Genomic DNA, 25,352 nt, shown 5'->3' with positions numbered 1-25,352 from the left:
CTGTGTGTTGGTCTACTGTTTTATTTCCTCCTTTTGGGGAAGCTTAACCATGGGCTGTCTTAGTCCTAGATCAGTATTGGCTCAGACTGGTTAACTATTTCAGCACATGGGTACATCCTGGTCACCTTTATTGGAACGTAGCAACACACTCTTAGAAAACAAAGGACCTAAAAGGGTTATTCGGCTGTCCCCATAGGAGAACAGGTAGAACCATTTTGGTGGTTCCGGAAAGAAGAGTGTTCTCCTATGGTGACAGCCGAAGAACCCTTTTTCAAAATGTAACTACCCTCTGTGTGTTCTATATTTAGCATGTACAGTGCCTTGCAAAAGTATTCATCCCCCTTGGAGTTTTTCCTATTTTGTTGCATTGCAACCTGTAATTTAAATTGTTTTTTATTTGGATTTCATGTAATGGACATACACAAAATAGTCCAAATTGGTGAAGTGAAATTAAAAAATAACTTGTTTAAAACAATCCTAAAAAATTTCAAACGGAAAAGTGGTGCGTGCATATGTATTCACCCCCTTTGCTATGAAGCCCCTAAATAAGATCTGGTGCAACCAATTACCTTCAGAAGTCACATAATTAGTTAGATTGCACACAGGTGGACTTTATTTAAGTGTCACATGATCTGTCACATGATCTCAGTATATATACACACCTGTTCTGAAAGGCCCCAGAGTCTGCAGCACCACCAAGCAAGCGGCACCATGAGGACCAAGGAGCTCTCTAAACCGGTCAGGGAAAAGGTTGTGAAGAAGTACAGATCAGGGTTGGGTTATAAAACAAAATCAGAAACTTTGAACATCCCATGGAGCACCATTAAATCCATTATAAAAAAATGGAAAGAATATGGCACCACAGCAAACCTGCCAAGAGAGGGTTCACTAACACTCATGGACCAGGCAAGGAGGCAAGGAGGCATTAATCAGAGAGGCAACAAAGAGACCAAAGATAAACCTGAAGGCGCTGCAAAGCTCCACAGCGGAGATTGGAGTATCTGTCCATAGAACCACTTTAAGCCGTACACTCCACAGAGCTGGGCTTTATGGAAGAGTGGCCAAAAAAAAGCCATTGCTTAATAAAGAAAAAATAAGCAAGCACGTTTGGTGTTCGCCAAAAGATTTTGGCTATCAAGGAAAATGCTATGTCTGATCGCAAACACAACACCTCTCATCACCCCGAGAACACCATCCCCACAGTGAAGCATGGTGGTGACAGCATCATGCTGTGGGGATGTATTTCATCGGCAGGGACTGGGAAACTGGTCAGAATTGAAGGAAGAAAAAGAATGGCGCTAAATACACGAATATTCTTGAGGGAAACATGTTTCAGTCTTCCAGAGATTTCAGACTGGGACAGAGGTTTACCTTCCAGCAGGACAATGACCCTAAGCATACAGCTAAAGCAACACTCGAGTGGTTTAAGGGGAAACATTTAAATGTCTTGGAATGGCCTAGTCAAAGCCCAGACCTCAATCCAATTGAGAATCTGTGGTATAACTTCTAGATTGCTGTACACCAGCGGAACCCATCCAACTTGATGGAACTGGAGCAGTTTTGCCTTTAAGAATGGGCAAAACTCCCAGAGGCTAGATGTGCCAAGCTTATAGAGACATACCCCAAGAGACTTGCAGCTGTAATTGCTGCAAAAGGTGGCTCTACAAAGAATTGACTTTGAGGGGGTGAATAGTTATGCACGCTCAAGTTCAGTGTTTTGTCTTATGTCTTTGTTTCACAATATAAAAATATTTTGCACCTTCAAAGTAGTAGGCATGTTGTGTAAATCAAATGATACAAATCCCCCCCAAATAAATTTTAATTCCAGGTTGTAAGGCAACAAAATAGGAAAAATGCCAAGGGGGTTGAAAACTTTTGCAAGCCACTGTATACCATCCTGTATATTCCACCAGCACTCTGCACTATGAGACAACAGTCAATAATTCAGCTGAACCATAAAAGCTCAGCTTGGCAACAATTATTTTACACAGCTCTGACTAGAAGCCCTCTACCTGTCTCCAGTCTGCATGCCTGTGTCATGTTTAGAACTTGCCCCTATAACAGCTCTCCCACAACATGGGGACTGCTTTACAGGCTGTCTCAGGGCAGGGCTGTCTCAGGGCTCTGCAGTGGAGACAGCGCATAATGCCTGCACAGTGATACTAAAGCAGGGGTATTAGACCAACTAGACTGCATGTTGATCTCTGTTTCTGTTCCTAGTACACCTTTCTCTGTTTCTGTTCCTAGTACACCTTTCTCTGTTTCTGTTCCTAGTACACCTTTCTCTGTTTCTGTTCCTAGTACATCTTTCTCTGTTTCTGTTCCTAGTACACCTTTCTCTGTTTCTGTTCCTAGTACACCTTTCTCTGTTTCTGTTCCTAGTACACCTTTCTGAGACTCTTGCAGTGGTAATAGATTGTTGTTTTGGAATGTTTTCCCCACCAGATTTTGGCTATCCCAGTGGCTGATAGGAGAGGTATTTTGTCAGTCCCCCGGGGTTAGACCAGAGCCCTCCCCTCCCCCTCACAACCCATGCACGCACGCATACATACACGCATGCAGATGACCTTGCTTGTCCTCTGTGCAGTATGTGGACAAGAGCCCTCCAGAGCCCTCCTCAGCAGGCTTGGTTGACCTCTGGGACAAAGCACTGCTGTTACCGTAGGAACCGCCTGGCGTCCTTTCTCCCTCTTCACCCTCTCTCTCTCTCTCTCTCTCTCTCTCTGTCTCCCTATGTTGATCTGTTTTTCTGTTACTCTCTCTGTCTCCCTATGTTGATCTGTTTTTCTGTTACTCTCTCTGTCTCCCTATGTTGATCTGTTTTTCTGTTACTCTCTCTGTCTCCCTATGTTGATCTGTTTTTCTGTTACTCTCTCTGTCTCCCTATGTTGATCTGTTTTTCTGTTACTCTCTCTGTCTCCCTATGTTGATCTGTTTTTCTGTTACTCTCTCTGTCTCCCTATGTTGATCTGTTTTTCTGTTACTCTCTCTGTCTCCCTATGTTGATCTGTTTTTCTGTTACTCTCTCTGTCTCCCTATGTTGATCTGTTTTTCTGTTACTCTCTCTGTCTCCCTATGTTGATCTGTTTTTCTGTTACTCTCTCTGTCTCCCTATGTTGATCTGTTTTTCTGTTACTCTCTCTGTCTCCCTATGTTGATCTGTTTTTCTGTTACTCTCTCTGTCTCTCTTTGCCTCTCACTGCCTCTGTCTCAATCTCTCCATCCCTCTCTCTCAATGTCTCTATCTGACTCTCTCTCTCATTCTGTTTATCTGACCCCCTCACATCTGTCAGCCTAGGTTAAAGGGGAAATCTGCAGTTCAAACAATAACAAAGTGACACCCTGCCAGTGTTTTGGTAAAAAGCTGAGTGATTTGTCTGTAGAAATGTAACTACTCTCAAATTCATAGACTATGGCTATGGATGCAAGGACTGACCATCCAGGATATCAAAATTATATATTTTTTTACCATGTTTTGAGGCTATACAGTGTTTGTTGACAATGACATTGTTTATAAACAATGGAGTAAAACAGGCTCATGTGTTGGGTTCTAATGGGGTATGACAGTTGAACGTAGCTCATGAGGCATTTATAAGTTATATTCTTGGACTAGGGCATAGTGGAGTAGGGCAGTACTGGAGTGCATAGCTGCTGCTGCTGGTGGGGGTCATGCGGTCATTGAGTGTGTCAGTCATGTCTGTGGAGACTAACCATAAAGGGTGAGCTGTGACCAGGGACCCTGTGTGACAGGTGTCTGTTTACACAATGTCTCCTAGTTAGTCAGTCAGCCAGCCACAGTCAGCCAGCCACAGTCAGCCAGCCACAGTCAGCCAGCCATAGTCAGTCAGTGGGCAAGTCAACCATTCAATCAGTCAGCCAGCCAGTCTGTCTGTCAGTCAAACAGTTAGCCAGTCATCTGTCTGTCAGTCAAACAGTTAGCCAGTCAGTCAGTCAGCCAATCAGTTAGTCAGCCAACCAGTCAGTCAGAACCAGCATTGGCAGTGTCAACTGCTGCGTACTGTTACACCAACTCTGTTCATTGTTTATTATCGACATTGGCACAGCAGTGTCTAACCTAGGTACTGTATTTCTTCACTACCTGGCACTGTGGATGTCATGGGAAGGCCTGTGCTGTGATGACATTTTAACGAGAGAATTGAATGTCCTGAAACAAGGTGTCCTCTAAATGAAGACCTCTGGGAGCAGGAGGACTATGTTAGTTAATGAGGCCAGCTCTATTTTCTCCTGGGTTAATCACCACTGTTCGTAATGCCCGCTGCAGTGCCTACTTTGACCTGCAGCTGTTATACACCCACAGTATGCTTCAATGAAACGCAATGCATTTCCGTGTTGACTTAGATCTACAGCTATACACTATGATTCAACGAAATGCTATGTATTTCTCTTATTGGTATATCTGTGACATGGGAATACATTGAGAGGTGTGGGGCTGGAATTCTCTTTTGAAGGTGCATGTACTGTTAGACACCATTGACCAGAGCTCAACATAGACGTGAGTACTGCATGGAGTCTGTTAAGGTTAGACTTAGCCTCAATAGGGTCGAGCCCTGGCAGGCTGCTTACTGCAAGCTGGTTTCAGATGGAGTAGCTCCTCCTCCTCCCCCGTGACTGAGGGTAAATTCTACCCAAAACTATTAGGTCTTTATCACCCCTCCAGCCCCTCCCCTCATCCAGCCCAGCCCAGAGTCATACGTTCTGCCCCCCCCCCCCCTCTCCCCCTCCCTCTCCCCCATAACAGTGGGTATGAGGGATCAGGTTGCTGTCTCTAAAATTAGGAGTCCATTGAGGGACCAGACCTGACCAGGCTGTGTTGTGTCACTAGATATGTGTTGCAGAGCTGAAGGCTCCTTCTACTTGTATGGGCCACGTATGCCCCATACACCATTGTGCCAAATTCATTGTACATCGATTGTGCAAACTGACTGTGTATAGAGCCTGTGATAGCATGTAGAACAGAGTGTGTTCCATCCTTGTTGTCAAGGATACACTTCATTAGGAATGCTTGTTAGTGTTCAGACACTCCATTAACTAACCCGCTTTCTCACTCTCCCCTCCTGTCTCTCCAGTCTGATGAGTAATCCCCCCCCCTGGTCCTGTCCTCCATTGTGGTCGACATGGCGAGCCACTACCGGCCGCCGTCCCCCCTGGAGGATTCGGTGCTGGGCAGCCCGGTGTGTGGGGACTTCCTTGGGGGCATGGAGGAGCTGCAGGACATCCCCCAGTCCATCGATGGTGACGCCCTCAGCTCCTTGGACGTCCCTGAGTACCAGTCCCAGTCGAGTAATGGCTCCGAAGGATCCACCGTTCTAGGTAAGATAGATATACACTCACCGGACCGTTTATTAGGTACACCCATCCAGTACCGGGTCAGAAACCCCCCTTTGCAGCCAGAACATCTTGATTTATTCGGGGCATTCTACAAGTTGTCAGAAACGTTCTACAGAGATGTTGGTCCATGCTGACAATAGGCGATTGCTGCAGACTGGACGGCGGTACATTCATGTTGCAAACAGCCCGTTCTAGCTCATCCCAAATATGCTCTATTTTTCCACGCCTCAATTGTCCAGTGTTGGTGATCGCGCGCCCACTGGAGTCGATTCTTCTTGTTTTAGGAGTGGAACCCGGTGTGGTCGTCTGCTGCAATAGCCCATCTGTGACGAGGATCGATGAGTTGTGCGTTCCGTGATGCCGTTCTGTACTGTACTGCGCTGTACACCACTGTACTGCGCAGTTATTTGTCTGTTTGTGGCCCACCTGTTAGCTTGCATGATTCTTGCCATTCTCCTTCGACCTCTCCTTCGACCAACGAGCTGTTTTCGCCCACGGGACTGCCGCTGACTGGATGTTTTTTTCTTTCTTTCTTCGCTCCATTCTTGGTAAACCGTAGACATTGTCGTGTATGAAAAGCTCAGGAGGCCGTTTCTGAGATACTGGATCCGGCACCAACAAATCATACAACGCTCAAAGTCGCTCATTTTTCCCATTCTAACGTTCAATCGAATGCCTCGATGCCTGTCTGCCTGCTTGCTTAATATAACAAGCCACGGCTACATGACTCACTGTCTGTAGGAGCAGTATATTTTTGGGAACTGGCCGTTGAGTGTATACTTTATTATTCCACACAAGATGGACATTTGTTTTCATCAAACCCCCCCCCCCAAATATACACACAACACACATTAGGTTGGCGCACCCAATGAGCAGTTTAAGGGGTTAATTTCCTTGCTCAAGGGAACATCGGTGGTTGCCAGCTCACTCCCCGACAGACCCAGCCCCCCATCAGCACTGGGATTTGATTGGAACTGGCAACCCTCTGGTTGCTGGCCCGTTTCTCTAACCTTGAGGCTACCGCTGGATGTGTATCTTCAGCAATGTGAGGTAGTGGGATGTGTTTGGTTTTTTGGTTACTACTGTCTCACACATGTTATGACGTATTCCCCTTTGACTTACCTTCTCTTATGGAAAACTAGATCATTCAAGTGCCTTATGGTTTCCCTGTCCAATATTTTCTAATAGTTTCTCACCCAATTGTATTTCTTGTTAGTTTTCCTTTAAAGTAAGAATGAGTAGCCTACGTTGTAGTAATCCTTTCGCAAGCCAGCTCTACGTTGTTATCGTTTGACCATATATTACCTGATCATTCAGGACCCCTCCTCACATAGCTAATCTGTAATTAACCCTGACTCAGAGGGTTAAGAGAGGACACTCGGCTTGTTTAACCTCTGACCTTACCTCAAGGCAACAGAGCTGCTTTTGGCAGAGGGGTTATCTGTTCTGTAAATGTCTGTCTGACCTACATATTCACACCCTGAGGCCACTCTCCTCTTCCCCACACTTCCACAGAAGAATTCCTAAATCCTCACACATTCCTCAACTCACAAGCTGAGTCTCACATTGTACCCTATTCCCTATATAGTGTACTACTTTTGATCAGGGCCCTAGTCTATAGGGAATAGGATGCCATTTTGGACTCACATTCCCCCACAGCAAATTAGTCAGTGTTAAATAAACACTGACAGTATTAAATTTAACTAAGGGCCAGTGTCTATACGAATCCACACTTTTGAGTGTTAAATTAACACTGTGCTTAGTACTGGCACTGTTACACTTTGTCAGTGTTAGGGAATGAAAACTGCAATAACACCTCATGTAGTATTTTTAATCATTAAACCAATAGGTCAGTATCTCTTGACAAAGTCGCACAGTGTTGGGTTAAAGACATTACAATAATATTTACAAGTCAATCAATCAAATGTATTTATAAAGTCCTTTTTACATCAGCAGTTGTCACAGTGTCTTTACATGAACCAAGCCTAAAACGCAAGAGAGCAAGCAATGTAGAAGCACGGTGGTTAGGAAAAACTTCCTAGAAAGGCTGGAACCTAGAAAGAAACCTAGATGGGAACCAGGCTTTGAGTGGTGGCCAGTCCTCTTCTGGCTGTGTCGGGTGGAGATTCTAAGAGTACATGGCCATTGAGGCTAGATCACTCTTCAAGATGTTCATACTGCAGATGACCTGCAGAGTTAAATAGTAATCACAGTGATTATAGCGGGTGCAACAGGTCAGCACCTCAGGAGTTGGCTTTTCATAACCGAGCATTCAGAGGTCGAGACAGCAGGTGTGGTAGAGAGAGAGACCGAGAGAGGGACAAGGTACCACGACTAGTGAAGTCATTCATTTCCAGTCCTGTGGACTTCGCCAAGTGAGTTCCTACTGTAAATTTATGACAATACATTACACATATCATAAGGCCTTACTTTGACTGCCAGGTTCTATCCTAATCAGTGGTGTTAGGAACCTCCTGGTTTACAAGTCACCTTATGCTGGCTTACAAAGTGCTGGCTTACAAAATTCCTACTGGAATCCAGCCAGAGTTAGGACAGCCAACAGTTTTAATTTTTATTCACCCACAACTTAAACTAGAACAACCGTTTCAGTAACGATTGCAATACATCTAACTAACTGATTGGATTAGTTTAGAAAAAAAATGATGTTATTTATCTTTGTGTAGCATAAGATCAATCAATCAATGTACATACAAAAACACAGATATTAAAAACAATCCTAAAAAAATCAAGCTGCAGCAGAGCATGCTGGGAAATATGATAATGATGGACGGGGTTTTGATTTTATTCTCCACAGAGTACACACTCTCACACTCAACACTGGTTATTAACACCAACACTGGGGGTTCTTTTACACCAATGAGTGTTAAATTCACTCTTAGAAAGTTAATTGAACACTAGAAATGTTACACTGAAAAATTAACACTTGGTAACACTGGTCAATTTGCTGTGCCTAAATAATATTTTTGTAAACATTGTGTTGTTTTGTGTCTAATAGAAACCACTGGGATGTGTTAACAAATATGTTACTACGTATTAGTTATTATGCAAATAGAATTGAAACAGTGACTGGAACGTAAACATAGAGGCAAAGAGGGGGTGGTGTATTGGGAAAATGGGATAGGGACTAAGAGGGGGAAGAGGAGTGGAGGAGGGGGCTTCATGGAAAATAACAATGATGATATCATGGAAAAGTAATGGAGAGAGTGTTGGAGAAGTACTGGTTGTTTATGGTGGTTTATGGAGTGAAGAAGGAGGGAGAGAGGGGGGAAGAAGAAGCAGACACAGTATCTGTGACGTGATATTCTCTTCCTGGTTACAGTGTAGACTGTAGAGTATTTGTGTGTGTGTCACGTGCAGTTAGTCCAATATTTATCCCAAAATGTATTTGGCTTCTCTCACCCACCTCATGTGGGATGACTTAGTGCTGCTCTGTTTTGCACCATCCCTGGAATGGTGTGTTTTGTATTCAGGTAACAAGAAAGATACAGTGTGTGTATCATGGGTCAATATTTGACTCATCCCCTGAATTTAGAAGTGTTGCTCGTCCACTTTTAGTGGTGTGTATGACTGTCTCTACGTATTTATAGAGATGTCATGGAACACATATTACATGTGCTCTTCCTCTGTGTTGTGCCAAAGGTATGAGACACCAGTGACTTTCCACTGGTGCACATATTCTGCCAGCAAAGAGGCTTCACAGCCAAGACACTAATAGGAATATCAATGTCTCCAGGTTCATTGGTTATAAGTGTGTGTGTGTGTGTGTGTCTGTTATCTGGGCATGACTTTATTAATGTGCCTGCGTGCGTGTGTGTGTTCTCCAGATGCTCTGACCCCAGCATCCAGCCCGTCGTCAGGGGGCTATGGGGCGGCTGCAGGGCTGGAGGAGTTCTCCTCCACCTCTCTCAACTTGGAGTGTCGGGTGTGTGCCGACCGCGCCTCCGGATACCATTATGGAGTTCACGCCTGTGAGGGCTGCAAGGTGAGTGACCAGCCATCACACGCACACACACGCACACACACGCACACGTATGCACGCACACAGAGCATGCACATACACACACACATAAATATATGCCTACATAAACACACACCTGGTCAGAGTGCACTCCAACACATATTGTACAACAAGGACACTGGTGTGGATGCTCTCTTGGTTAATTATTTCTGGGCCTGTTGAAGAGCAACCCAAGACTTATGTGTTTTGTCACAAGTCACTGAAGGACAGAGGAGATCTCAATCTGCCACCGGAAGGCAACTAGATCACACTGTAAGATAATGTCGTTTTGGTCTTATTATGATGCACATACCACTAACCGCTAAGTCAGCATATCCCAGTCTTTAGTTGTAACCCAAAAGGAGGTGGTCTATGTGCTGACCACATAAACTTTAACATTGTTACTGTATTACTTCTGAGCCTTTGAATGGTAATGGGGGGGGAAAAAAAGAATGAATCAACATTTTAAAATTAATATATTTGGTCAATATTTTTTTTCATTATTTTGACCTCCCTACGTTATCAAATCCAAATGTCTACACAGATTTAGCAGATGTTAAAGCAGGTGCAGCGAAATGCTTGTATTTCTAGCTCCAGCAGTGCAGTAAATGTGCAATTATGCAGATGAAGGATCTTCATTTGATCACCCTGTTGCTGGAGAACTTTCCTGCATTGAAGGAAATGTCAAACTTGTGGTCATGTAGGAGGTTTAAAAAGGCTTCTAAAGTTTGTATTTTCCACTTTAAAAATTCACTTAATTTTCCCTTACGGAAAATGTATCAACCCCAACAAAAATCTCCATTAATTATAATCCAGATAATAATACACATTTCCTTTTGGTGCAGGATTATTTTCCTACTGTAGCAAACTGGCTCAAATTAAGATCCTACGTCTGTAATTGGAAGATGAAGTGTAAACTCTAACATAGCCTACTCCAAACACATGGTTAAACAAAGGTTAGCCATGTGTTGGCAAAAAGTCAAGAAAGCTTACAAGCAGCCAGAGGCACTTGCCGCGACTGGTACTCGCTAGTGCTTTTTCAAAGGCAATGTCAGCTACTGCGTGTAATTAACTCCAATTAGTCTAATTTGGTCAATATTAGGAGTTGAGAAATAAAGATTGCATTATTCCAAGTATTATCGCGTAACCCCCTGCGGTACCTCCGAGACCCCATGTTGAATACCCATGCCCTAAGGAGAAGAGTCAATTTTTACAATTGGATTGATCCTCTCTACCACACGGAACCCCACTAATCTACCGTCGGAAACGCACGAGGTGGCTAAAATCAGACTTCCATCCTATGCTAGCTTGCTACCGATGGCCCGGCTAGCTGTCTGAATCGCCGTTACCCCAACCAACCTCACTACTCACTGGACCCCTATGATCACTCGACTAAGCATGCCTCTCCTTAATGTCAATATGCCTTGTCAATTGCTGTTCTGGTTAGTGTTTATTGGCTTATTTCACTGTAGAGCCTCTAGCCCTGCTCATTATACCTTATCCAACCTTTCAGTTCCACCACCCACACATGCGATGACATCACCTGGTTTCAATGATGTTTCTAGAGACAATATCTCTCTCATCATCACTCAATACCTAGGTTTACCTCCACTGTATTCACATCCTACCATACATTTGTCTGTACATTATACCTTGAAGCTATTTTATCGCCCCCAGAAACCTCCTTTTACTCTCTGTTTCAGACGTTCTAGACGACCAATTCTCATAGCTTTTAGCCGTACCCTTATCCTACTCCTCCTCTGTTCCTCTGGTGATGTAGAGGTGAATCCAGGCCCTGCAGTGCCTAGCTCCACTCCTATTTGCCAGGCTCTCTCTTTTGATGACTTCTGTAACCGTAATAGCCTTGGTTTCATGCATGTTAACATTAGAAGCCTCCTCGCTAAGTTTGTTTTATTCACTGCTTTAGCACACACTGCCAACCCGGATGTTCTAGCCGTGTCTGAATCCTGGTTTAGGAAGACCACCAAAAATTCTGAAATCTCCATTCCTAACGACAACATTTTCAGACAAGATAGAACGGCCAAAGGGGGCGGTGTTGCAATCTACTGCAAAGATAGCCTGCAGAGTTCTGTCCTACTATCCAGGTCTGTACCCAAGCAATTTGAACTTTTAAAAATCCACCTCTCTAAAAACAAGTCTCTCACCGTTGCCGCCTGCTATAGACCACCCTCTGCCCCCAGCTGTGCTCTGGACACCATATGTGAACTGATTGCCCCCCATCTATCTTCAGAGCTCGTGCTGCTAGGCGACCTAAACTGGAACATGCTTAACACCCCAGCCAACCCACAATCTAAGCTTGATGTCCTCAATCTCACACAAATTATCAATGAACCTACCAGGTACCACCCCAAAGCCGTAAACACGGGCACCCTCATAGATATCATCCTAACCAACTTGCCCTCTAAATACACCTCTGCTGTTTTCAACCAAGATCTCAGCGATCACTGCCTCATTGCCTGCATCCGTAATGGGTCAGCGGTCAAACGACCTCCACTCATCACTGTCAAACGCTCCCTGAAACACTTCAGCGAGCAGGCCTTTCTAATCGACCTGGCCGGGGTATCCTGGAAGGATATTGATCTCATCCCGTCAGTAGAGGATGCCTGGTTATTTTTTTTAGATGCCTTCCTCACCATCTTAAATAAGCATGCCCCATTCAAGAAATTTAGAACCAGGAACAGATATAGCCCTTGGTTCTCTCCAGACCTGACTGCCCTTAACCAACACAAAAACATCCTATGGCGTTCTGCATTAGCATCGAACTGCCCCTGTGATATGCAACTTTTCAGGGAAGCTAGAAACCAATATACACAGGCAGTTAGAAAAGCCAAGGCTAGCTTTTTCAAGCAGAAATTTGCTTCCTGCAACACAAACTCAAAAAAGTTCTGGGGCACTGTAAAGTCCATGGAGAATAAGAGCACCTCCTCCCAGCTTTCCACTGCACTGAGGACAGGAAAAACTGTCACCACCGATAAATCCACTATAATTGAGAATTTCAATAAGCATTTTTCTACGGCTGGCCATGCTTTCCACCTGGCTACCTCTACCCCGGTCAACAGCGCTGCACCCCCCTCAGCAACTCGCCCAAGCCTTCCCCATTTCTCCTTCTCCCAAATCCAGTCAGCTGATGTTCTGAACGAGCTGCAAAATCTGGACCCCTACAAATCAGCCGGGCTAGACAATCTGGACCCTTTCTTTCTAAAATGATCTGCCGAAATTGTTGCAACCCCTATTACTAGCCTGTTCAACCTCTCTTTCGTGTCGTCTGAGATTCCCAAAGATTGGAAAGCAGCTGCAGACATCCCCCTCTTCAAAGGGGGGGGACACTCTTGACCCAAACTGCTACAGACCTATATCTATCCTACCCTGCCTTTCTAAGGTCTTCGAAAGCCAAGTCAACAAACAGATTACCGACCATCTCGAATCCCACCATACCTTCTCCGCTATGCAATCTGGTTTCAGAGTTGGTCATGGGTGCACATCAGCCACGCTCAAGGTCCTTAACGATATCCTAACCGCCATCGATAAGAAACAATACTGTGCAGCCGTATTCATTGACCTGGCCAAGGCTTTCGACTCTGTCAATCACCACATCCTCATCGGCAGACTCGATAGCCTTGGTTTCTTAAATGATTGCCTCGCCTGGTTCACCAACTACTTCTCTGATAGAGTTCAGTGTGTCAAATCGGAGGGCCTGTTGTTCGGGCCTCTGGCAGTCTCTATGGGGGTGCCACAGGGTTCAATTCTTGGACCGACTCTCTTCTCTGTATACATCAATGATGTCGCTCTTGCTGCTGGTGAGTCTCTGATCCACCTCTACGCAGACGACACCATTCTGTATACTTCTGGCCCTTTTTTGGACACTGTGTTAACTAACCTCCAGACGAGTTTCAATGCCATACAACTGTCCTTCCGTGGCCTCCAATTGCTCTTAAATACAAGTAAAACTAAATGCATGCTCTTCAACCGATCGCTGCCTGCACCTGCCCGCCCGTCCAACATCACTACTCTGGACGGTTCTGACTTAGAATATGTGGACAACTACAAATACCTAGGTGTCTGGTTAGACTGTAAACTCTCCTTCCAGACTCACATCAAACATCTCCAATCCAAAGTTAAATCTAGAATTGGCTTCCTATTTCGCAAAAAAAGCATCCTTCTCTCATGCTGCCAAACATACCCTTGTAAAACTGACCATCCTACCGATCCTCGACTTCGGCGATGTCATTTACAAAATAGCCTCCAACACCCTACTCAAAAAATTGGATGCAGTCTATCACAGTGCCATCCGTTTTGTCACCAAAGCCCCATATACTACCCACCACTGCGAACTGTACGCTCTCGTTGGCTGGCCCTCGCTTCATACTCGTCGCCAAACCCACTGGCTCCAGGTCATCTACAAGACCCTGCTAGGTAAAGTCCCCCCTTATCTCAGCTCGCTGGTCACCAAAGCAGCACCCACCTGTAGCACACGCTCCAGCAGGTATATCTCTCTGGTCACCCCCAAAACCAATTCTTCCTTTGGCCGCCTCTCCTTCCAGTTCTCTGCTGCCAATGACTGGAACGAACTACAAAAATCTCTGAAACTGGAAACACTTATCTCCCTCACTAGCTTTAAGCACCAGCTGTCAGAGCAGCTCACAGATTACTGCACCTGTACATAGCCCATCTATAATTTAGCCCAAACAACTACCTCTCCCCCTACTGTATTTATTTATTTATTTATTTTGGTCCTTTGCATCCCATTATTTCTATCTTTACTTTGCACTTTCTTCCACTGCAAATCTACCATTCCAGTGTTTTACTTGCTATATTGTATTTACTTCGCCACCATGGCCTTTTTTTTGCCTTTACCTTATCCCTTATCTCACCTCATTTGCTCACATTGTGTATACCAAAAAAAAATTATACTGTATTAATGACTGTATGTTTGTTTTACTCCATGTGTAACTCTGTGTTGTATGTGTTGTATGTGTCGAACTGCTTTGCTTTATCTTGGCCAGGTCGCAATTGTAAATGAGAACTTGTTCTCAACTTGCCTACCTGGTTAAATAAAGGTGAGAGAAAAAAAAATATTTTTCATATTTTTTTTTCTGCTATGAAAGTCAGGCAAAGATAATGGGTTTTCATCCGCTACATAGTCTTTCACCCTGAATGTATGGGTGATGCCTTCTTGGATCCCCGGCCAGCCCATCTATCCCTGTGCCAGGGCTGTCTGAGTATGGATCTCACATGGCGAAGTTGTCGGTGCTCTCAGTCACTCCTTCCTCTCGTGTCAACACACTGTTACACTGAGTTCCACAGTGTATCCTACCCTGCCCTGGCTGGACCTGGCTCAGGGCTAGAGTGGACATTGCCTGAACTGGTCAAGCATAGCTGTCCCAGATTGGAACTCCAGCTATGTGCGCTACGTGGCCCATGGAGCAGGCCTGGCCAAGGTACGGGGCCGTAAACCAGAGGTCGCAGTTGCTTTTACAGTGAACTCTGTGAACCTTCCTCTTGGCCAATCAGATGGGCAGCATGGAGTGGGCCGGTGTTTCTCCCGGAGACATGGAGACACACTGAAGGGCATAGTTAGATACACAGACACACAATACATAGCACACATACAATACATACACACACAGGTATTTGGAACCTATGAGTAAATTGGGATTGATAAAACTGTAAGTTCGGATCCTAGATGCTGATAGGCTAAAACAGCATTCCAGCTTTCCCCTCTCTGATGTCACATACCTACGTGTGCCCTGCTCCTCAGCTGTCTGGTCATCTGAGAGGGACGGGAGGGGAGAGGAGGGGACTGACCCCTGGATAGGACGACATACAAATACACGAGACAGGCCTGTCATGAGGCCGTTGTGTCTGACAGGCATTCTGCCCTGGCCTCATGTGATCCTCGAGGGGTGGGTGTGTGTGTGTGTGCGCATGCACGTGGCATGTCCTTGCAAGCGTTAGTGCATGCCATGTGCAGGGACACATTAAGGAGATCTTTCACAAGAATTGGGAAATGAATGGGGGTGGATAAATATGTTCTTCTTAAGCAATTCCCTGTCCATTTCAATAACCCCCCAACCCCAGTCCAAGCCCCTAACCACTCAGCACAGGACATCTACTACTGCCCATAGCCAGACACTGTTGTTTCTCAGGGTTGTGTAACATAAGTGAAATCCCATTTAGATGTGATAAGCATATATGTCCAGACTGAGAGTGTCATGCTCCAGTCATTTGGGTCCATTCTCTGTATTTGACTTTTTTAGCGGTGAAAGTGACCGTTGGGTGATTGGAGTTTTCCTAGTGTCATGTTCTAGGCCAGAAAACTGCCTTCACTTCGCTGATAGATAGCTGAGCTTGAGAAAGTCTTAGATGACAGAACACGTTTAATAAAGTTAGCAGTTGAGAGATATCAAGATACTGACAATAGTCTTCTTTTATCAAGTCACTATAGTGTGTGGTTGAGTTCGCCTACTGAGTCGAGGCTGAGTTTCTTTCATGAGTGCAGTCTATTGGGTCTCGACCTGAACATTTATCTCTCTCCTCTTTCTGTGCCTGCAGGGTTTCTTTCGGCGGACCATCCGCCTGAAGCTGGAATATGACAAGTGTGAGCGCCGCTGTAAAATACAAAAGAAGAACCGTAACAAGTGCCAATACTGCCGCTTTCAGAAGTGCCTGTCTGTGGGCATGTCCCACAACGGTGAGGATTTCTTTTCTTTTTTAGAAATGTTTTCTTTAACCTTTATTTAACTAGGCAAGTCAGTTAAGAACAAATTCTTATTTACAACGACGGACTACACCAGCCAAACCCGGACGACGCTGGGCCAATTGTGCGCTGCCCTATGGGACTCCCAATCCAGGCCGGTTGTAATACAGCCCGGAACACAAACATAGCCAGATCCCTGAGTACGACTTTCTGCATACAGCACAACCTGCCAGCAGCAACCAGAGAGGAACACACACACACACACACATACGCATTTGCACGTAGACATATGCACACATACATGTACGCCATTCAAAACCACACTCTTGAGGAACCAGGAGTTGCAATTTAACACCACATTAACCCAGAAGGTTGCTTTTCAAGACTAATGAGGTAATCACTTCAGAGACTGCCGTGAATCCTACAATTTTCATTAAAAAAACAAAACAATTGTTCAACATTTGCACCATTTCATATTTCGCTTTATCCAGACTAAAACGACGCAATTGATGCATGAGTCTCTCTGCCTCTGTGTGGTGGTCTCTATGCAGACTCTCTGTGGTGTTTCCTTGTGATGGTCAGTAAAACTATAAGGTGGGGTTGTATTGCGTTGGCTGAATCCTCCTCACCCTTTAGCTGTGGATGTGTGAACAGAGAAACATACAGTGGGAGTCTCAGCCTGGGCCTGCTGGTCATGTGACCAGGACTGATAGAGAGCTTTACAGGGTAGTGCAGCGTGGTTTTCAATAGGATACGTTACTAGTGCAACATTACTGCCTTCACACACAGTGTAAAACAAATCGTACAACAGATTTCACTGTACAGAAACAATCACAGACATGCACCCTCATACATACAGACAGACTACAAGCACTGTAAACATAAGGATCTTTACTTTATGGAGAGTTAATCTACAAACAAAAACCTTGATCCAGGACAATTAGTTAAAATTCTTTGACCCTATTGGATGGATGTTGTTTACCTGTGTGTTTTATGTCAGCATAAAACATGGCATTCTGAACCTTAGCTAAGATCGATGTCCTTCCGTTTACAATGGACTCCAATAGAATTTCGAGGTTGTGTGGAGTGTGGAGTGATGTGAAGAGGGGCTTAGCAAGATCACTGTAGTAGTCGGTCAGAGTTGACAGACAGATGGACTGAAGGACAGACAGACACATACAGATGTAGGATCTTAATATTATCACTCTTTTGTTGCTGAGAATTTTCCTGCACACCAGGAAATGCAAACTTTTAGTGTATTTGGGTTTTTAAAAAGGCTTCTAAAGTTTGCGATTAGAAATTGCAGACTTCATTTTCCCCAAATGAAAAATGAATCAACCCCTATAAGAATGTACAGTACCAGTCAAAATGTAAAACACCTACTCATTCCAGGGTTTTTCTTTATTTTTACTATTTTCTATATTGTAGAATAATACTGAAGACATCAAAACTATGAAATAACACCAATTTTCTTTTAAACAAATCAAAATATTTGAGATTCTTCAAAGTAGCCACCCTTTGCCTTAATGACAGCTTTACACACTCTTGGCATTCTTTCAATCAGCTTCATGAGGTAATCACCTGGAATGCATTTCACTAAACAGGTGTGCCTTGTTAAAAGTTAATTTGTGGAATTTCTTTCTTAATGCGTTTGAGCCAATCAGTTGTGTTGTGATAAGGTAGGGGTGGTATACAGAAGAGAGCCCTATTTGGTAAAAGACCAAGTCCATATTATGGCAAGAACAGCTCAAATAAGCAAAGAGAAACTACAGTCCATCATTACTTTAAGACATGAAGGTCAGTCAATCAGAAAAATGTATAACTTTGAAAGTTTCTTCAAGTGCAGTCGCAAAAACCATCAAGCGATATGATGAAACTGGCTCTCATGAGGATCGCCACAGGAAAGTAAGACCCAGAGTTACCTCTGCTGCAGAGGATGAGTTCATTAGAGTTACCAGCCTCAGAAATTGCAGCCCAAATAAATGCTTCACAGAGTTCAAGTAACAGACACATCTCAACATCAACTGTTCAGAGGAGACTGTGTGAATCAGGCCTTCATGGTCGAATTGCTGCAAGAAACCACTACTAAAGGGCACCAATAAAAAGGAGAGATTCGCTTGGGCCAAGAAACACGAGCAATGGACATTAGCCTGGTTGAAATCGGTCCTTGGTCTGATTAGTCCAAATTTGAGATTTTTGGTACCAACCCCTGTGTCTTTGTGAGACGTAGAGTGTGGTTCCCACCGTGAAGCATGGAGGAGGAGGTGTGATGGTGCTTTGCTGGTGACACTGCCTGTGATTTTACTTACAATTCAAGGCACATTTAACCAGCATGGCTAACACAGCATTCTGCAGTGATTTTCCATCCAATCTGGTTTGCGCTTAGTGGGACTATCATTTGTTTTTCAACAGGACAATGTCCCAACACGCTTTCAAGCTGTGTAAGGGCTATTTGACTAAGAAGGAGAGTGATGGAGTGCTGTATCAGATGTCCTGGCCTCCACAATCACCCGACTTCAACCCAATTGAGATGGTTTGGGATGAGTCGGACCGCAGAGTGAAGGAAAAGCAGCCAACAAGTGCTCAGCATATGTGGGAACTCCTTCAAGACTGTTTGAAAAGCATTCCAGGTGAATCTGGTTGAGATAATGCCAAGAGTGTGCAAAGCTGTCAAGGCAAAGGGTGGCTACTTTGAAGAATCTAATATATAATATTTCCAGGTGCTGCAGGGTTATTTTTCTGCTGTAGCAAACTGGCTCAAATTAAGATCCTACATCTGTAGACCTGGGGACTAGTGTCAGTGAACTCATGGACACACTTCAGGTTGTGAAACCACTGAATTGAACACTATCATGCTGGAGAGCAATCTAATATGTGGACTGATGCTCAACATTAATATTTATTTCACATCTGGGGTGTGTCCAAGACGAGTTTCTCCTTGTGGAAACACGTGTGTTGTGTTTCCTAAATGTAACAGTATACAGGGGAAAGGACATGGGAGAGGGTGATGGAACCTGATACACTGAGGAGGACTACAGCAGGACTACAGCCCTCCCTGCTCTTTAAGCCTTGCAACAGCATAGGTTGGGTTGTTTGTTGTTTGATAGACCTTCTGACAGATTGCTGTCCCACACCATCCCTGTGCTCTGCTGTAGAGGGTCAGCGACTCATCCTCAGCTTAGTCTGATGTTCTTATCCTGGGTATCCTGATCCCTCCTCGGAGCATCTCTCACTTCCTCTTTCACTAATGAATCTTTCAAATACATTCAGCGTTTGTTTTAGCCTGGCTGGAGACCCAGGTGGTTGGCTCTACACCTGTGAAATTGTGATTTGTCCAAATAAACAGTAATGAAAAATCCAAGCTCCGGAATTCTGGTGATTGTTAGCTATCGGTGCCCATAGTATAATTAAGCAATAAGCCCTGAGGGGGTGTGGTATATGACCATAATACCACGGTTAAGGGCTGGTCTTGTGTACGACGCAACACGGAGTGCCTGCATACAGCCCTTAGCCGTTGTATATGGGCAATATACCACACATCCCCTAGGTCTCTTATTGCTATTATAAACTGGTTACCAATGTAATTAGACCAGTAAATAATAATTTTTTGTCATATACCACGGCTTTCAGCCAATCAGCATTCAGGGCTCGAACCACCTGGTTTATAAAGACAGTTATAAACTGGGTGGTTGAGCCCTGAATGCTGATTGTCTGAAAGCCGTGGTATATCAGACCGTATACAATGGATATGACAAAAAAGTACTATTTACTGGTCTAATTACTTTGGTAAACAGTTTATAATAGCAATAAGGTACCTCGGGTGTTTGTGATATGTGACCAATATTCCACAGCTAAGGGCTGTTTCCTAGCACTCCGCGTTGCGTCGTGCTTAAGAACAGCCCTAAGCCGTGGTATGTTGGCCATATACCACACCCTCTCGGGCCTTATTGCTTAATTATAAACTGGATGGTTTGAGCTGATTGGCTGAAAGCCTTGGTATACCCCACTTTACTGCTCTAATTACGTTGGTAACCAGTTTATAATAGCAATAAGGCACCTGGGGGATTTGTGGTATATTGCCCATATACAACGGCTAAGGGCTGTATCCAGGCACTCCGCGTTGCGTCGTGCTTAAGAACAGGCCTTAGCCGTGGTATATTGGCCATATACCATACCCCCTCGGGCCTTATTGCTTAAAGATCTACAGTACTGTACCAATATATGTTTCCATAGTCTGTCCACAGCGATGAAGATATGTAGTTGAAGGCATTCAGTTGTACAACTGACTAGGTATCTCCCTTTCCTTAATAGGGGCACCTGCTGTTGTGCTACCTATGAGGGAGGTGTGTGTGTGTTTTGCGTGTGTGTGTTAGCCCACTTAGTTATTGGTAGTGCAGCTGTAATCTGATTAGTTAGACACTTAGGTGACACTTAGGTGCAGACTGTCTGAGAGAGTCAGTCGCTCTGTACAAAAACAACACACGCGAACACATACTATCACTAGCTATCTGATTGGTCCTATTTCCTTTAGCGGTCTAACACATTGTTCCTCAACTGCCTCTCATCCTGCCCCCCACTTCTCTCCATAGCCCGTCTACATTTTACTTATTTAAAAAAAAAAAACATTTGTCATTCAGCAGATGCTCTTCTCCAGAGTGACTTACAGTAAGTGCATTTATCTTTAGATAGCTAGGTGAGACAACTACATATCTCAGTCATGGTAAGTACATTTTTCCTCAAAGAATAGAAAACATAACAAATAACACAACAGAAACAAAAGGCCCAGGAGGTGGGGCAGCCCAAGAGGCAGGCGTCCATCTTGTTTCTCATAACTTCCAACGTATCACTCCATTACCACATGCTCCTGGAAACAACCATACCTCTTGGACGGCAATCCCTTCAGTGGGCAGCTTCTAAGTTACACCCAAAAACCTTTGAACAACAGTGTTCATGATTTGGCAAACAAATAAAAAAATACACATCGACTTGAGCCTCCATATCTTTCTAATGTTGATATGACAAAAAATATACAATTGTCTTGAGTCTCCATATATCTCTCAGCAAAACAGATGCATTTTTGTCCGTTGTATTGTAAATACTGTATATAATTCTTTTCATGTACGTTCTCATCTGTGCAATCGCCTCTTTCCTCTCTAATTAGCGATCCGTTTTGGTCGGATGCCCCAGTCTGAGAAGCTGAAGCTGAAGGCAGAGATCCTGACGGGTGACAGGGAGGTGGAGGACCCCCAGCAGGCCGACCAGAAGACCCTGGCCAGGCACATCTACGAGGCCTACCTCAAGAACTTCAACATGAACAAGGCCAAAGCCCGCACCATCCTCACCGGCAAGACAAGCACTCCAGTAAGAGCAGTGTGTAGAATTGTGTGTGTGTGTGTGGGGGGGGTGCATGTTGGATCAAAAATTAAACTAACTCTCCAAAGGGAATCATTCAAATTTTGCTAATGCAATACTATTTTTTGCAACCCTGATGGTACTGCATGTCTTCTGTGCAATCAGACGGGTCCAATATTACATTTTGAATTATTCCCTTTGGAGTGCGTTGGCTGCATTTTGATCCGGTTTGAATGGGATGCAATGTGCAAACCAAACAGTCCTTGTGTGTCAACATAACCTGTTGGCAACCACTACCCACTAGGAGCCAAAGAACCATACAACGACAGAAATAACTCGATCAATGACATTTAGAAGCCAACGTGTCTGGACAAGGACACATCTGTCTGAATACATCAAGAACAACTCTGTATGACCCTGACTTATAATGGACCATTATCAACAGTGTTTGAAGACCACTGCACACCTCCCTCCCTCTTTCTTTCTTTAAAGATGGTCCCCTTAGATCTGTGGTCTCCATTCATTCTTTCATCACATAGGAGAATAAATGGGTGGGGTAAGGGTGAGTTCTTCTGGTGAGTGGTTGAAATCAATCTTCGGTGGGTGTAGGTGTGGCAGACGTCAGAGAGGAGGATCACGGGATTGTAAACCGTGAGTAGAAGTGGTGGATCAACTACACAGTAACAATGTATGGATAGACATTCCACTCAGCTTTAGCGTAGCCTTTAGCAATGCATTGTAGTGTCTTCTGACCTTGTTTTCTGTTGTTGATCAAGCTGCTCTTACCCAGCTGCCACCTTCAGCAATAATATTCTGGCCTGCATTGCCAGTCAGATGTTGGGAGCGTATCATATTGTGAGTTGAGTAAGCTGTGTGTAATACGCAGCTCTTGGTTAGGAGCAAGTGCTGGATTGGCTCCTGTGGGAAATTTCACCACTGCAGCTCTGGTCGTGTACTTACAGCCCGACCAACACGATGACCCAGATACGTGTTGTTTAGCAGCCTCACACTCTAAAAAAACAACGTGCTGAAAACACCTCATGAGAGTCAGTGATAACAGTTGAGTTTAAGTTCGCAGTCCTTGTGTATTTTCTATTGGAGCTGGTGTCCTTGCAGTGCTTGCTTGAAGAAGCGCAGGCAGCAGTGTTTTTGTAAGACATGGCTCTATCTAAGGGTACACACCTGATAAGATTAGATTGTCCTGTTGTTTGTTTTGCTACAGTGTAGGACATCACAGCTAATCTAGACCCGGTTTGCCCTGTCCCCCAACAGACATATTCCAGGAGAAATAAGCTACTGTAACCTTCACAGTTACATAACGACAACTAAATAAAATGTAGGTTTTGAGACTGTGACCCATGAACGGAGGTGTTCTATAATGTACCATAGGATCAAGGACAGGACTTGGGTTATGTTACAATGAGGATTTACAACTGCTTGCAATAAAGGCTCTCTTTTCTTTCTGTCAATAAATGTTTTATATAGGCTCATTATCCCTACATGTAGGCAGGACTGTTTGTGAAAACATATCGTTCCTTCATTCCAGTAGTAGTAGTAATATTACAAATACCTACAGTTGAAGTCGGAAGTTTACATCCACTTAGGTTGGAGTCATTAAAACTCATTTTTCAACCACTCCACAAATTTCTTGTTGACAAACTATAGTCTTGGCAAGTCGTTTAGGATATCTACTTTGTGCATGGCACAAGTAATTTTTCCAACAATTGTTTACAGACAGATTATTTCACTTATAATTCACTGTATCACAATTCCAGTGGGTCAGAAGTTTACATACACTAAGTTGACTGTGCATTTAAACAGCTTGGAAAATTCCAGAAAACGATGTCATGGATTTAGACACTTCTGATAGGCTAATTGACATCATTTGAGTCAATTGGAGGTGTACCTGTAAATGTATTTCAAGACCTACTTTCAAACTCAGTGCCTTTTTCGTTGACATCATGGGAAAATCAAAAGAAATCAGCCAAGACCTCAAAAAGAAATTGTAGACCTCCACAAGTCTGGTTCATCCTTGGGAGCAATTTCCAAACTCCTGAAGGTACCACATTCATCTGTACAAACAATAGTACGCAAGTATAAACAACATGGGAACACGCAGCCGTCATACCGCTCAGGAAGGAGACGTGTTCGGTCTCCTAGAGATGAACGTACTTTGGTGCGAAAAGTGCAAATCAATCCCAGAACAACAGCAAAGGACCTTGTGAAGATGCTGGAGGAAACAGGTACAAATGTATCTATATCCACAGTAAAACGAATCCTATATCGACATAACCTGAAATGCCGCTCAGCAAGGAAGAAGCCACTGCTCCAAAACCGCCATAAAAAAGCCAGACTACGGTTTGCAACTGCACATATGGGGACAAAGATCGTACTTTTTGGAGAAATGTCCTCTGGTCTGATGAAACAAAAATATAACTGTTTGGCCATAATGACCATCGTTATGTTTGGAGGAAAAAGGGGGATGCTTGCAAGCCGAAGAACACCATCCCAACCGTGAAGCACGGGGTGGCAGCATCATGTTGTGGGGGTGCTTTGCTGCTGGAGGGACTGGTGCACTTCACAAAATAGATGGCATCATGAGGCAGGAAAATTATGTGGATATATTGAAGCAACATCTCAAGACGTCAGTCAGGAAGTTAAAGCTTGGTCGCAAATGGGTCTTCCAAATGGACAATGACCCCAAGCATACTTCCAAAGTTGTGGCAAAATGGCTTAAGGACAACACAGTCGAGGTGGGCAGAACTGAAAAATTGTGTGCGAGCAAGGAGGCCTACAAACCTGACTCCGTTACACCAGCTCTGTCAGGAGGAATGGGCCAAAATTCACCCAATTTATTGTGGGAAGCTTGTGAAAGGCTACCTGAAACGTTTGACCCAAGTTAAACAATTTAAAGGCAATGCTACCAAATACTAATTGAGTATATGTAAACTTCTGACCCACTGGGAATGTGATGAAAGAAATAAAAGCTGAAATAAATCATTCTCTCTAGTATTATTTTGACGTTTCACATTCTTAAAATAAAGTGCTGATCCTAACTGACCTAAGACGGGGCATTTTTACCAGGATTAAATTTCAGGAATTGTGAGAAACTGAGTTTAAATGTATTTGGCTAAGGTGTATGTAAACCTCCGACTTCAACTGTATCTCATCCACAAGGTCTAGGTAGGGGCTAGGGTTCAGTTTGAAATAGTTTCCTATCTACCGGCCTTCCTTCATACAGGGCTGTCATTACACATGGCTACGACTATGTTTCCTCACCACCCTGTCTCCCTCCATGCCCCTGCAGCCCTTCGTCATCCACGACATGGAGACCCTCCAGCTGGCAGAGCAGACCCTGGTGGCTAAGATGGTGAGCACGGCCGGGAGCCATCTGCTTGAGAAGGAGGCTGAGGTCCGCATCTTCCACTGCTGCCAGTGCACCTCCGTAGAGACGGTCACAGAGCTAACCGAGTTCGCCAAGTCTGTCCCCGGCTTCTCCAGCCTGGACCTGAACGACCAGGTGACTCTGCTGAAGTACGGCGTGTACGAGGCACTGTTCGCCCTGCTGGCATCGTGTATGAACAAGGACGGCCTCCTGGTGGCCTACGGATCGGGCTTCATCACCAGGGAGTTCCTCAAGAGTCTGAGGAGGCCCTTCAGCGACATGATGGAGCCCAAGTTTCAGTTCGCCATGAAGTTCAATGGGCTGGAGCTGGATGACAGTGACCTGGCTCTGTTTGTGGCTGCCATTATCTGCTGTGGAGGTAAGAGAGAGAGAACAGGAGAGGCTGTGATCTGGGGTTAATGACCACTAATTGGTACACTAATTGGTTTTAGTGTTAATTACTATGCGTCTTCTTGATGGATTTGCTAGTCCCCTCAATGCCAATCATAATGTCTCTTCTTGGGTTGACA

The 25,352-nt window shown here is 44.4% G+C and overlaps 1 protein-coding gene across 2 annotated transcripts in view; it reads left to right on the top strand.

Annotated features, from left to right (window-relative positions):
* LOC139530177 (peroxisome proliferator-activated receptor alpha-like) overlaps positions 1 to 25,352 on the top strand; it is a 62,998-nt gene that overhangs the window by 32,331 nt on the left and 5,315 nt on the right. The window contains exons 2-6 of one of the 2 annotated variants that reach the window (XM_071326346.1): positions 5,088 to 5,331; positions 9,195 to 9,352; positions 15,941 to 16,079; positions 21,247 to 21,446; positions 24,745 to 25,201. In XM_071326346.1, coding sequence (XP_071182447.1) covers positions 5,136 to 5,331; positions 9,195 to 9,352; positions 15,941 to 16,079; positions 21,247 to 21,446; positions 24,745 to 25,201 — 1,150 coding nt within the window. In that variant the 5' untranslated portion in view covers positions 5,088 to 5,135. The other variant, XR_011665967.1, reaches the window with a different exon arrangement.

The sequence above is a fragment of the Salvelinus alpinus genome, chromosome 9 (assembly GCF_045679555.1).
Source record: "Salvelinus alpinus chromosome 9, SLU_Salpinus.1, whole genome shotgun sequence".
Classification (NCBI taxonomy): Eukaryota; Metazoa; Chordata; class Actinopteri; order Salmoniformes; family Salmonidae; genus Salvelinus; species Salvelinus alpinus.
Note: the sequence above shows the minus strand (reverse complement) of the source record. Positions and strands in the feature narration are given on the sequence as shown.